Source organism: Elephas maximus, chromosome 20, assembly GCF_024166365.1.
Source record: "Elephas maximus indicus isolate mEleMax1 chromosome 20, mEleMax1 primary haplotype, whole genome shotgun sequence".
NCBI classification, from domain to species: domain Eukaryota; kingdom Metazoa; phylum Chordata; class Mammalia; order Proboscidea; family Elephantidae; genus Elephas; species Elephas maximus.
In genome coordinates, this window is record NC_064838.1 from 78,062,869 (window position 1) to 78,077,576 (window position 14,708).

At 36.6% G+C, this 14,708-nt stretch overlaps 1 protein-coding gene across 1 annotated transcript; it reads left to right on the forward strand.

The window, feature by feature from the left end:
* The first annotated feature begins 1,891 nt into the window (after positions 1-1,891).
* LOC126063747 (olfactory receptor 8K3-like) lies at positions 1,892-2,839 on the forward strand. The gene has a single exon (XM_049862138.1). The coding sequence runs from the start codon at positions 1,892-1,894 to the stop codon at positions 2,837-2,839; it is 948 nt and encodes a 315-aa protein (XP_049718095.1).
* Positions 2,840-14,708: the final 11,869 nt, after the last annotated feature.

The window sequence follows — 14,708 nt, forward strand, 5'->3', positions numbered from 1 at the left end:
TAAGTGTATTAGTTATAATGAAAATACTTCTAGGTTAGGACATATTTTATGTAAATTTATATTAAAACACACAGCTCTTAAGGCGATCCTGACTGAACAATGACCCCATAGGGTTTCCAATAACTATAGAAGCAGACTGCCACATATTTCTCTCATCGAGCCACTGATGGTTTTGAGCTTCTGGCCTTTAGGCTAGCAGTCCATCAACTTATATTAAATGTGTTAAATAGAAAATGTATAATCCAGAATGGTCCAATTTTAGTCATGAAGTTGCAGATGGGAGAGGGAACAGCTGGACTCAGTTGCATGGATAAACACCTACTCGTCACCATAACCCTGATGTAGAAGCTAGATCACACTAGAAGATTATATGTATACATATGTAAAGAAAAGTTTTCTCATGTAGCTTACTGTCATCATTTAAAAAAAAACTCTATATACTTAATATTTGAGACTTATGTACCGATACATTAAATGCATTGGAACACTTAGTCATCATTTATTTTCCCAGCAGCCCTGAAGGGAAGTGGTCATTTTGCATTTGTGAATAAAGAAATTAAGGTATCTTATTCTATAACCCACAAAACCAGAACCAAACCCATGGCAGTCTAGTCAATTCCAACTCATAGTGGCCATATATGACAGAGAAAAACTGCCCATAGAGTTTCCAAGGAGTACCTGGTAGATTTGAACTGCTGACCTTTTGGTTAGCAGTCATAGCACTTAACCACTTAACCACTACTCCATCAGGGTTTCTATAAGCCACAAGTGGAGGTATAACAGAGACTATATCTGCATGGGTCTACCACCTGGAATATATCCCTATATACAGATAATCCTCACCATGATCGCTTAGATTTTCCATGTTAATCATGTGTTCAGTACCTGTCAAGTGTGTTGTTTCAGTCTGTACTGCACGTGGCACAAGGGCTTTTATAGGACTCTATTTTGAAGTAAGGCATATTAAATGTTTCCACAAATTCTGTGAATTTGGACTTTAAGATTTTAATAATTAAATCTACTTTGTATTATAATTTTGTAAATCTTATTACGTAATTGTCATTATATAAATGAAAAAATCATCCATATACCTATCACTTAAATTTTTTAACCTTTTTAAAATTTTTTCTTCATATATCTATGCATTAAAAAAAAAAAAGAAACCCATTGCCATCAAGGTGATTCCGACTCATAGAGACACTATAGAACAGAAAAGAACTGCCCCATAGGTTTTGCAAGGAGAGGCTGGTAGATTCAAAATGCTGATTTTTTGGTTTTCAGCTAAGCTCTTAACCACTGCTCCACTAGGAACCCCATCTATGTATATGTAAGTGTGTATATATTGTGTATATGTACATGTATATGTGCATGTATATGTATATGTACACCTATAGCTACATGTACGTGTACACCTACACCTACATCTTTATCTGTGTCTCCCTCTATCTCTGTTCATATAAGGGTTTCTTGCTTTCTGCCCTAGTGACATTTTGGACTGGAAATTTTGTCATTGTGGGAGTTACCCTATATATAATAGAATGTTTATTAATATCCCAGGCTTCCATTAGATTTCAGTAGTACCCTTCTCCTACTTTTGACATCCAAAATGTCTCAGGCATTGACAAATGTTCTTTGGGGAGCAAATTTTACCCTACTGATAACAAGTTAGATTTCTCTTGCTTTCCCTCTTTCTGTCTCTATCTCTATCTTCATGTACCTATGGTTTATTTGTGGGAGATGGGTTTAATTTCAAATTACTATATTTGAAAATTTGAATTTGTCTTAATCATTTAGCATATTACCTTAGTATGCTGAAAATCTACCAGATGATGCTACATAAAACCTATTGTCTTGCTGATGTCTCTATCCAGAATAGATTTCCAGATAGAAGATGGACAAACACAATCTAACAGTACTAAATGAATTCATTCTGATGGGAATCACAGACCACACAGAGCTGCAGGTTCCATTGTTCGGGCTGTTCCTCATAATCTACATGATCTCAGTGGTGGGCAACTTGGGTATTATCATCCTCACCAAGATAGACTCCAAGCTACAAACTCCCATGTACTTTTTTCTCAGACACCTGGCTATTATTGATCTTGGTTATTCAACAACTGTGGGACCCAAAATGTTAGTCAATTTTGTTGTGGATGAAAATACAATCTCCTACTATTTTTGTGCTACACAGCTAGCTTTCTTCATTTTGTTCATAAATGTTGAATTTTTCCTTCTGCCTGCAATGTCCTACGACCGCTACATGGCCATCTGTAACCCTCTGCTCTACACAGCCATCATGTCACAAAGGACTTGTTGGGTACTGGTGGCAATACCCTATCTCTACAGCACATTTGTTTCTCTTTTGGTAACCATAAAGATTTTTAATTTATCCTTCTGTGGCCACAATGTCATTAGTCATTTCTACTGTGACAGTAACCCTTTGTTATCTTTGCTCTGCTCAGACACACATGAAATTCAATTGATCACTCTCATCTTAGCATCTTTTGATTTGATTGTATCCCTTCTAATAGTTCTTACTTCTTACCTTCTCGTTTTTGTGGCCATTCTCAGAATGAACTCAGCTGTGGGCAGGCACAAAGCCTTCTCCACCTGTGGATCCCATCTGATGGTAGTGGTAATGTTCTATGGGACTTTAATCTTTATGTACATGCAGCCCAAGTCCAGTCATTTCTTTGATGCTGATAAAGTGGCTTCCATATTTTACACCCTGGTTATTCCCATGTTGAATCCCTTGATTTATAGCTTAAGGAACAAAGATGTAAAATATGCCCTAATTAACACATGGGAAAAAATAAGCAAAATATTTTCTAAAGTTTGATGTACTATATGGTTCCTATATATTACATCACGTACTTCAAACCTTGTCTGTGTTCCTCCATAGGGTATAGCAAGCACAAATATATCCCACATGTATTTATAAATATCCTTCTATGTGTCAGCAACTCTTCTAAATGCATTGATGAACAAAAGAGTAAAAACCTTTGCTTTCCTTGAAGTGAAGAGATGGATCACAAATATAATAATTAGGTAAATTTTATAGTAGAGAAGAATGAGTTAGGGCCCTGGTGGAGCAGTGATCAAAGTGCTTGGCTAGTAACTGAAAGGTTGGTGGTTCAAACCAACCAGCCAATCCATGGAAGAGATGTGACAGTTGGCTTCGATAAATATTTACAGCCTTGGAAACCCTATGGAGCAGCTCTACACTGTCCTATAGTGTCACTATGAGTCAGAATCTACTGTATAACTGCACATTTGGTTTTTTTGAGAATGTGCTAAAAAACAAAATCCTTTGCCATTGGGTCAATTCTGACTAATAGCGACCCTATAGGACAGAGTGGAACTGCTCCATAGGGTTTCCAAACAGTGGCTAGTGGCTCTGAACTGCTGAACATGTGGTTAGCCTCCAAGCTCTTACCCAATGCACCATGAGGGCTCCAGGAGAATGTGTTGGGAACCACAAAATCAGGCAAGGAGAGTGGATATGCTGAGTGGGAGTGGGAAAAAGTAGTAGGTACAGAAGTGGAATTACAATGATTCTGGTGTATTTTCCAACTATTAAAATAAACTTTGTAGTGTCAGTACTTGTGTTTGTGTATGTGTGTGTTTGTGTAAGTCTTTGCCTTCTGTTTTAGCCTGCATAGTTTCTGAGGGGGGTTCAATTTGGCCTGGTTGCAATGAGTCTCAGTGTAGTGTGATGCTTTGAATTACTCTCTTATCTAAATTTGCTCAAATGTCTCCATTCCAGACCTTGGAGTTCCATTCTTTTCTTATTAATGCCTTTACTTTCACATGTAAATCTGTTAACTCAACCTAGCTTGCTATTTAGCAATTCAAAAGTTCAGCTCTGCATCTGACTTTGTTTTAATCAATGCATTTTGCCTAGATCAGAATATACAGCAATTAAGATAATTTTCTTGAGGTCATCCATAGTTGCTTCCAGGATTGTAATCCCTTCCTCACTCATAGTTCTTATTTAATAATTATCTTTTTTTGTTTCATAAGTTGTTTTGTCAGAGTATCTTTTGACATCCATTTGGTTTTCTCTTTCTTGTCTTTTAATGATCTTTTGATTTCTTCAGGTATGATGCCCTTGACGTCATTCCAAACTTGTCTGATCTGTGGTCGTTAGTGTTCAATGTGTCAAATCAATTATTGGGATGATGTCTAAATTTAGGTAGAGTATAGTCAAAGTCATGTTTTGGCTCTCGTGGACTTGCCCTAGTGTTTTTCAGCTTTAACTTGTACTTGCATATGAGCAATCAATGGTCAGTTCTGTGGTTGGCCCCTGGCTTTGCTCTGATTGATGATATTGAGCCTCTCCATCATCTCTTTTCACAGACGTAGTCGATCTAATCACTGTGTATTCTTCCTGGCAAGGCCCACATATGTAGTCTCTGTTTCTGTTGTCAAAGAAAGATATTTTTAATGAAGAATTAGTCTTGCATTATTCAAACAATCTCTGGTGTCTTTTTTATCACTAAGGCCATATTTTCTGTCTTAGTCAACTAAAGCTGCTATAACAGAAAAACCACAAGTGGATGGCTTTAGTAAGAGAAATTTATTTTCTCACAGTCTAGTAGGCTAGAAGTCCAAATTCAGGCTGTCAGCTCCAGGGGAAGGCTTTCTTTCTCTGTTGGCTCTGGAGGAAGGTCCTTGTCCTCAATCTTCCCCTGGTTGAGGAGCTTCTCAGGAGCAGGGACCCTGGGTCCAAAGAAAGCACTCTGCTCTAGGTGTTTCTTCTTGATGGTACGAGGTCCCAACTCTGCTTGCTTCTCTTTACTTTTATTTCTTAATAAATAAAAGTTAATACAGGCCACACCCCAGGGAAACGCCCTTTACATTGGATCAGGGAGGTGGCCTAAGTAAGGGTGGTGTTACAATCCCACCTAATCTTCTTAACATAAAATTACAATCACAAAATGCAGGGCAACCACACAATAGTGGGAATCACAGCGTAACCAAGTTGATACACACATTTTTGGGGGGATATAATCGAATCCATGGCATTTTCCAAATATCGGTCCTTTTTTTTCCAACTTTCACATTCTAATAACTAATAATTAGCAATGGCTCTTGACTGCAATTTTGATGAATTCAGACTTCTTAATTTGATAAAATCTTCAATTTCCTCATCTTCAGCACTGATTAAGTTTGAATAATAGTACTATTAACTGCTCTTCTTTGTTGGCATATGTATATTATGATTTCACTGACAGCATTGTACCTCATGATAGGTCTTGAAATTCTTTTCTTTTTGATGATGAGTGCAATGCCATTCCTCTTCATTTGTCCTTCTGAAATAGTACATGACATGATTGTCTTATTCAAAATGGTCAATACCATTCCATTTCAGTTCACTAATGCATAGGATATCAATCTTTATGTGTTCCTTTTCATTTTATACAACTTATAATTTTCTGGGATTCAAACTTTGTACATTCTATGTTCCAATTATTAATGGATATTTGCAGATGTTTCTTCTCATTTTGAGTCATGCCAATAAAATAGAATATCTTAAACTGACAAAATAAAATAAGAGAGAAGACAGAAAATTTGCAATAAAAGAAGAGTTAGAGTGACTAATAACACTCCTTGAGTTAAAAGAACAGTGAAAATAGTCGGGGCCAAGGCAGTGGAGTAGTCAGATCCTTCCTGTGGTCCTTCGTACAACAAAGATCTGGAAAAACAAGTGAATCCACTATACGTGGCAATCTAAGAGCCCTGAGTATGAAGTATGAATCTAGGAAAATTGGAAATCATCAAAAATGAAATGGAACGCCTAAACATCAATATCCTAGGCATTAATGAGCTGAAATGGACTGGTATTGGCCATACCATAATCTACTGCACTGGGAACGATAACTCGAAGAGCAATGGTGTTGCATTCATAGTCAAAAAGAATGTTTCAAGATCTATCCTGAAGTACAATGCTGCCAGTGATAGGATAATATCTATATGCCTACAAGGAAGACCAGTTACTAGGACTATTATTCAAATTGAGGCACCAACCACTAGGGCCAAAGATGACTAGAAGATTTTTATCAGCTGCTACAGTCTGAAATTGATCAAACATGCAATCAAGATGCATTGATAATTACTGGCGATTGGAATGCGAAAGTTGGAAACAAAGAAGAAGGATCAGTAGTTGGAAAATATGGCCTTGGGGGTAGAAAAAATGCCAGAGATCGAATGATAGAATTTTGCAAGACCATCGACTTCTTCATTGCAAATACTTTCTTTCACCAACATAAACGGCGACTATACACATGGACCTTACCAGATGGAGCACACAGAAATCAAATAGACTACATCTGTGGAAAGAGATGATGGAAAAGCTCAATATCATCAATCAGAACAATGCTGGGGCCAACTGTGGAATGGATCGTCAATTGTTGATATGCAAGTTCAAGCTGAAACTGAAGAAAATCAGAGCAAGTCCACGAGAGCCAAAATATGACCTTGAGCATATCTCACCTGAATTTAGAGACCATCTGAAGAATAGATTCAATGCATTGAGCACTAGTGACCAAAGATCAGAAGAATTATGGACTGACATCAAGGACACCATACATGAAGAAAGCAAGAGGTCATTGAAAATACAGGGAAGAAAGACAAGACCGAGATGGATGTCAGAAGAGACTCTGAAACTTGCTCTTGAAAGTTGAGCAGCTAAAGCAAAAGGAAGAATTAATGAAGTAAAAGAACTGAACAGAAGATTTCAAAGGGCCTCTCGAGAAGACAAAGTAAAGTATTATAATGACACGTGCAAAGAGCTGGAGATGGAAAACCAAAAGGAAGAACATGCTCGGTGTTTCTCAAGCTGAAAGAACTGAAGAAAAAATTCAAGCCTCAAGTTGCAATAGTGAAGGATTCCATGGGGAAAATGTTAAATGACGCAGGAAGCATCAAAAGAAGATGGAAGGAATACACACAGTCATTATACCAAAAAGAATTAGTCGATGTTCAACCACTTCAAGAGGTGGCATATGATCAGGAACCAATGGTACCGAAGGAAGAAGTCCAAGCTTCTCTGAAGGCGTTGGTGAAAACCAAGGCTTCAGGAATTGATGGAATATCAATTGAGATGTTTGAACAAACAGATGCAGCACTGGAGATGCTCAATCGTCTATGCCAAAAAATATGGAAGACAGCTTCCTGGCCTACTGACTGGAAGATATCCATATTTATGCCTATTCCCAAGAAAGGTGATTCAACCAAACAATATCATTACTATCACACGCAAGCAAAAGTTTGCTGAAGATCATTCAAAAACGGCTGTAGCAGTATATTGACAGGGAACTGCCAGAAATTCAGGCCGCTTTCAGAAGAGGACGTGGAACCAGGGATATCATTTCTGATGTCAGATGGATCCTGGCTGAAAGCAGAGAATGCCAGAAGGGTGTTTTCCTGGGTTTTATTGACTATGCAAAGGCATTCGACTGTGTGGATCATGATAAATTACGGATAACTTTGCGAAGAATGGGAATTCCAGAACACTTATTTGTGCTCATGAGGAACCTTTACATAGATTAAGAGGCAGTTGTTTGGACAGAACAAGGGGATACTGATTGGTTTAAAGTCAGGAAAGGTGTGCGTCAGGGTTGTATTCTTTCACCATACCTATTCAATCTGTATGCTGAGCAAATAATTTGAGAAGCTGGCCTATGTGAAGAGCAGAGCATCCAGATTGGAGGAAGATTCATTAACAACCTGCGTTATGCAGATGACACAACCTTGCTTGCTGAAAGTGAAGATAACTTGAAGCACTTACTAATGAAGATCAAAGACCGCAGCCTTCAGTACGGATTGCACCTGCACATAAAGAAAACAAAAATCCTCGCAACTGCATCAATGAGCAACATCGTGATAAATGGAGAAAAGGTTGAAGTTGTCAAGGATTTCATTTTACTTGGATCCACGATCAACAACCATGGAAGCAGCAGTCAAGAAATCAAAAGACACATTGCATTGGGTAAATCTGTTTCAAAGGACCTCTTCAAAGTGTTGAAGAGCAAAGAAGTCACCTTGAAGACTAAGGTGTGCCTGACCCAAGCTATGGTATTTTCAATCACATCATATGCATGTGAAAGCTGGACATTGAATATGGAAGACCGAAGAAGAGTTGACACCTTTGAATTGTGGTGTTGGCGAAGAATATTGAATATACCATGGACTGCTAAAAGAACGAAAAAAATCTGTCTTAAAAATACAGCCAGAATGCTCCTTAGAGGCAAGGATAGTGAAACTGCATCTTACATACTTAGGACATGTTGTCAGGAGGGATCAGTCCCTGGAGAAGGACATCATGCTTGGCAGAGTACAGGGTCAGCAAAGAAGAAGAAGACCCTCAATGAGGTGGATTGACACAGTGGCTGCAACATGAGCTCAAGCATAATGACAATTGTAAGAATGGATCAGGACCGGGTAGTGTTTCATTCTGTTGTGCATAGGGGCACTACGAGTCAGAACTGACTCAATGGCACCTAACAACAACAGCAACAAGAGCCCTGAACATCAAAGACAAGGTTAGGGAGTTGTACTGATTGGCAGAGGGAGGGAGAGATTGTTCAGAAGAAGTGAGAATTTGCCAGACCTTAACTGGCAAGCACCTTGCAGGCTGGTGTTGGAGTATGATTTTTCAGATGGGAGAAAAAGATTCATATAACTTATGTTATTTGCCCAAAGTACCACATTGTGTACATTACAAATGAAACTAAAACAGAGGTTGCATCTATATACATGTATCTCTAGGGATGTTTTCATGTACAAAGACAAATAATTTCCACTGTGATCAATTATGTATCTATCCAAAACCTGTCTAGTATGTTGATTGTTCCATCCTGGAACATCTATAATTATGAGTTTCCATAAGATAATATTTTGAAGGAGAGGGTTCAAAGTGTATCCAATTATTTTTTTAGGTATGTGAAAAAGACAAAACTTTTAAGAAGAGTACAATAAATATCCATGGTTTAATATATTATTCATTTTTGTTTCTTCTAACTATCAGTGTACCCATCAATCTAAATAAGTACATGTGTGTGTAAAATTTGTGGGAGTTGGGTATGTATTCAAATATCCCAAAATGGAATGTTTGGATTTATACTATTCATACTGGTTTTGTATTCTAAAAATCAACCAGATGGTAGATATTACATAAAAGCTATTCATGATGCTTGATGTCTCCATTCAGAATAGGTTTCCTGATAGACCTAGATGGGCAAACACAATCTAACAGTGCTCAATGAATTCATTCTGTTGGGAGTCACAGACCGCCCTCAGCTGTAGGCTCCATTGTTCGGGCTTTCCCTCAACATCTACATTATCTCAGTGGTGGACAACTTGGGCATCATCATCCTCATCAAGATAGATTCTAGCCTACAAATACCTATTTATTTTTTTCTCAGACGCCTGGCTATCACTGATCTTGGTTATTCAACAGCCACGGGACTGAAAATGTTGGCAAATTTTGTGCTAGATGAAAATACAATCTCCTATTATTTTTGTGCTACACAGCTAGTTTTCTTTATTGTATTCATAACTACTGGATTTCTTATTCTGTTGGCAATGTCCTACAACTGCTGTGTGGCTACCTGTAACCCTTTGCCCTACACAGTCATCATATCAAGAAGGAAGTGTTGGGTGCTGGTTGCAATCCCCTTTCTCTATAACACATTTGTTTCTCTCCTGGTCACCATAAAGATTTTTAATTTATCGTTCTGTGGCTACAGTGTCATCAGGCGTTTCTACTGTGACAGTCTCCACTTGTTATCTTTGCTCTGCTCAGACACACATGAAATCAAATTGGTCATTCTCACCTTATCTGTTTTTGGTCTGATTTCATCCCTTCTAATAGTTCTTGTTTCTTACACACTCATAATTGTATCCATTATCAAACTGAGCTCAGCTGAGGGCAGGCACAAGGCCTTCTGCACCTGAGGATCCCACCTGCACCTGACTGTGGTGGTAGTGTTCTATGGGACTTTAATCTTTCTGTATCTGCAGTCCACGTCCAGTCATTTCTTTGACACTGATAAAATGGCTTTCATATTTTACACCCTGGTGATCCCCATGTTGAATCCCTTGATCTACACTTTTGTAATAGAGACATAAAATATGCCTTACATAGGAAACCCTGGTTACGTAGTGGTTAAGACCTACGGCTGCTAACCAAAGGTCGGCAGTTCAAATCCACCAGGCACTCCTTGGAAACTCTATGGGGCAGTTCTACTCTGTCCTATAGGGTTGCTGTGAGTTGGAATCAACTCGCCAGCACTGGGTTGTTTTTTTTTTTAGTACTTTAGGACAATTAAGCAATATATTTTCTCATTGTTCACTATAACATATGATTCACATAAATTGCATTATGGGCTTTAAACTTTCTTCTTTGTGCCTCGGCAGGGGATAGCAAGCACAAAAGCACAGATAACGTATATTTCTCTATTGCCTTCTACCAGTCACTCTACTAAGGCTGTGAGTAGATTAATAAATGAAAGGGTACAAAGTGTTGCCTTCCTTGAGCAGGAGTGATGCATTATAAACATAATAATTAAGAAACTTGAAAGTATATTAGAATGTGCTGGCGGGTGTTGGATTTAAGAAAAAATAACAAAATTGGATATGTTGAGTGAGAGAGTAAAACTGTAGTAGATGCAGAAAGATTTCCAAGTATTTGGTGTTTTCCTCATCTAATAGAAAATAAAAAATTATAGAAAGTGTCTGTGTGAGCCTGTGTGTGTGTGTGTGTGTGCATGCACACACCTTCTGTTTTATTGCTCATTCTCTGCCCTGGGTGGGTAATTCTGAATAAAACAGGGCTCAGTGTGGTGAGTTGAGTTGAAGTACTCAGTCTTCTGAATTTGCTCAAATGTCCACTTTCTAAACCTTGAAATCCCTCTCTTTCATCATCAGTGCCTTTACTTTCATATTTGAACCCTTAGTTGTTATTATTTTTATTACTACTATACTGTAATATTAATAAAAGCATAATATAACATAAAAATAAAGTTATATTCAACAGGATCAACTCTGTATCTGGTTTTATCTAAATTAGACCATTTTGCCTGTGTCAGTGGGTATATCTGTTAGAATAAATTTATTGAGGCCAGCCACAGAAATTTTCACAATTTTTATTTTTTATCTCTTAGATTGATATTGCTTCCAAAGTCTATGCTTTTGGCTTATAGATTATTCTCCTTATCTCTCTAGAAAGCAAAAATTAATCCTGTTTATAAGTCATTTTCTAATTGTTTATGTAACCTTGCGTAAGAGATCTATTGCATGATGAGTTATATTTGTTGTCTTGATTTTATTTGGCTGAATTTTCTTAAATTTGATGAATATGAGTGCCACTTTATTTTGATCAGGATCTATTGTTTGAGTTCATCATTTTGATTATCCTGTTTGGAAGAAGCATAAGGAGATAACCCATGGTTTGGACTATGCTGTGTTTCTAGTGGGTGAGGTGTGATATGTAGCATTTTATGTATTTGCCATGATTTTGGACATAGTTGCTCCATATTCCCTCCTAATTTTCCTTGCATATTTTCTTATTCTTTTAATATTCAAAAAATTTTTAATAAGAAAAAAATTAAATTTTAGATATGCTAAGGTTGTCTTAAAAAAGAATCCAGTCTGAGTTTTTGGTTAGGACTCTACCAGTGGGTTATGATATGTTTCCATGCATGTAGAAAATATCATTTATATAGAGGATATCAAAATGGAAATTTAAAACACACTCTATTCCCAATCATTCTAAGTGGCTGGACTGGGAAATTCTATTGACCATTTAGGGAGAAAGAATTAGCCAATTCTACACACAGTCTTGCACAAAACTGAAGAGAAGGGTATATTTTCATTTCCCAGCACTAGGTTTTTTAGGTTATAGGAGGATAGGATAGCGTTCCCCTGATTCCAAGCTCAGACAAAGTCATTAAAAGAAAAGAAAAAAACAGAGCACGCATGTGAAATATTTAAGGAAAAATTTAAGAAATTAAGTCTGGCAATATGTAAAAACAACAGTACACCAAATAGGCATGCTCCAGACATGCATGGACAGTTTTGCATGAAAAAAATCAATTAATAACATTCACCATAATTACAAATAAAGATGACAAACAATGCCATATAAATAGATGTAGAGAAACATTTAAAAAGTCCCAATAGATGTGATAAAACTTTGACCAAATTAATATTAAAATGGAGCTTTCTCAAACTGAAAGAGGGCGCCCATGAACAGCCTGCAGTTACCATCACACAAGGTGTGAAAGATTGAATACATTCTCACTAAGACCAGGAAAAAAACAAGTAAATTCACTCTTACCAAATCTATTCCACATTTTAGTGGATTTGCCAGGCAACACAATAAGGTAATAAAAAATTAAATAAGTAAACAGAGAGTATCCAGAGTGAAAAAGGAGAAAAACCTTATTTACTGGTAGATGACATAATTTTTTTATATAAAAATTCTAATACAGCCCACAATACAATTACAGAACTAAAAAAAATAACTTTGCATTTATTTGTGAATTTATTCTCAGTTTATAAGTTTATTTTAAAAAATGCATTTTGGATTTTAAGTAGGCTTTCATTGATTCCATATATATATATGGAGATTTCATAGCTATAACACCAAAAATAAAATCTATAAAGTTTGACCACATGAAATATTTAAACTTATGCTCTTCAAAAGATGCTTGCATAAAAAACAAGTAACATTCTGGAAGATAATATTTTCATATAATATATCTCATAAATGGCCTGTGTCCACAATATATACCATCCCTCCCCCGGTCCATTGGTGTCAATTAGATTCTGATGCTTAGAGATCCTACAGGAAAGAGTACGACTGCTCTATAGGGTATCTAAGAAGTGGCTGGTGGATTCGAACTGCCAACCTTTTTGGTTAGCCAACCAGCTTTTTAATCTCTGTTCCACCAGGGTTCCATAATATATACAGAGATAGACCTCAAAACTCAAAAATATTAATAATAATAGAATAAAATAAAAAAGAAAAGAAATAGTCCACAAAAATGATCATAAAAACAAACTTTCACTTATTCATAGGACATATTCTGCTGGCAAATAAGCACATTAAAAATGTTCAGTTCACTATTCATCAATGAATTTCAAGTTAAAACATTAATGACATAAAACTATACATCTATTAGAATATCAGGTGTTTGGTAAGTATGTGGGGGAAACGGAACATGCAAAAACTGCTAGTGGAAAATTAAAATGATGAAGGTACTTAAAAAATAATTTGTTTTAAGCATCAGGGTCCTAACAAGCTGAACATAGTTTTACCATAAAATTTAACCAATTTACTCACATCTACCCAAGTGAAATGTTAGCATCTATCCTTATAAACACATGTATACAAATGTCCAGAACAACTTTATTTGTAATACTCAAAAACTAGAATCAACCCAAATGTTCACCTACCTGAAAATGGATACATAAATTGTGGTATTTCCAAGCAACTTAATGCCACCCAGTAATAAAAACTACTGAATTATTGGTACATGCGAATACATGGATGAAAAGTACAAATCGATACATTGGATTTTGTCAAAATCGAAACAACCCACACTTAGACATTTATCTCACAGAAATAAAAACATATGTTCATAGAAAAATCCTTACACAAATGTCCAAAGAAATGTTACTTATAATAGCTAAAAACTAGTAACAACCAATAATGTCCTTCTATTATGGGTAATGGGTAATCAAATTGTACTAAATCCATACATAGTCATCCTCAGCAGTAAAAACGAATAAAGTATTGATGCACTCAACAGCTAGGATGGACCTCAATAGAATCATGTGAAGTGAAAACAGTCAATCACAAAAGGTTCTTGTTGTTGTCATCTGCCATTGAGTGACCTTAATTCATGGCGCCCTTATGTAAAACAGAACAAAACATTGTCTGTCATTGTCCTAACCTCACAATCATCAGTATGTTCGAGCCCGTTGTTGCAGCCACTGTGCCAGTTCATCTCATGGAAAGATTCCTTCATTCTTATTATCCCTCTGCTTTACCAAATATGATGTCCTCACCCAGAAACTGTTCTTTGCTAATAACATGCCTGAAGCAAGAAAGTCAGACAAGGTTCTATTGGAGGCAAAAAATATGTAACATTAAAGACTTTTTGTTTTGTCAGTTGTCATCCAGTTGATTGAAAATCACAGTGACATAGAGGACAAAGTAGAAATATCCCATAGGGTTGCTTAGGCTGTAATCTTCATGGGTGCAGATGGCCAAGTCTTTTCTCCCCGGAAAGGCTAGTGGGTTCAAACAACCAACTTTTCAGTTAGCAGTGATATATATATATGTACATATATATATATATTTTTATATATATATGTACATATATACATGCGTATATGTGTGTGTGTATATATATATATAAATAAAACCAACAAAATTCAATACTGTCAAATCGATTACGACTCATAATGACTCTATAGCACAGAGTAGAACTGCCCCACAGGGTTTCCAATCAGCGCCTGGTGGATTTGAACTGCTGATACTTTGGTTAACAGCCCGACTCTTAACCACTATACCATATACATACCATTCTATAGGAGAAATAAGCAAAAAAAAAAAGGTCACAAATGAATACATTACGGATATTTATAATGACAAAATGCAACAAAAATATTTATAGCACAGTAAATACTCATAG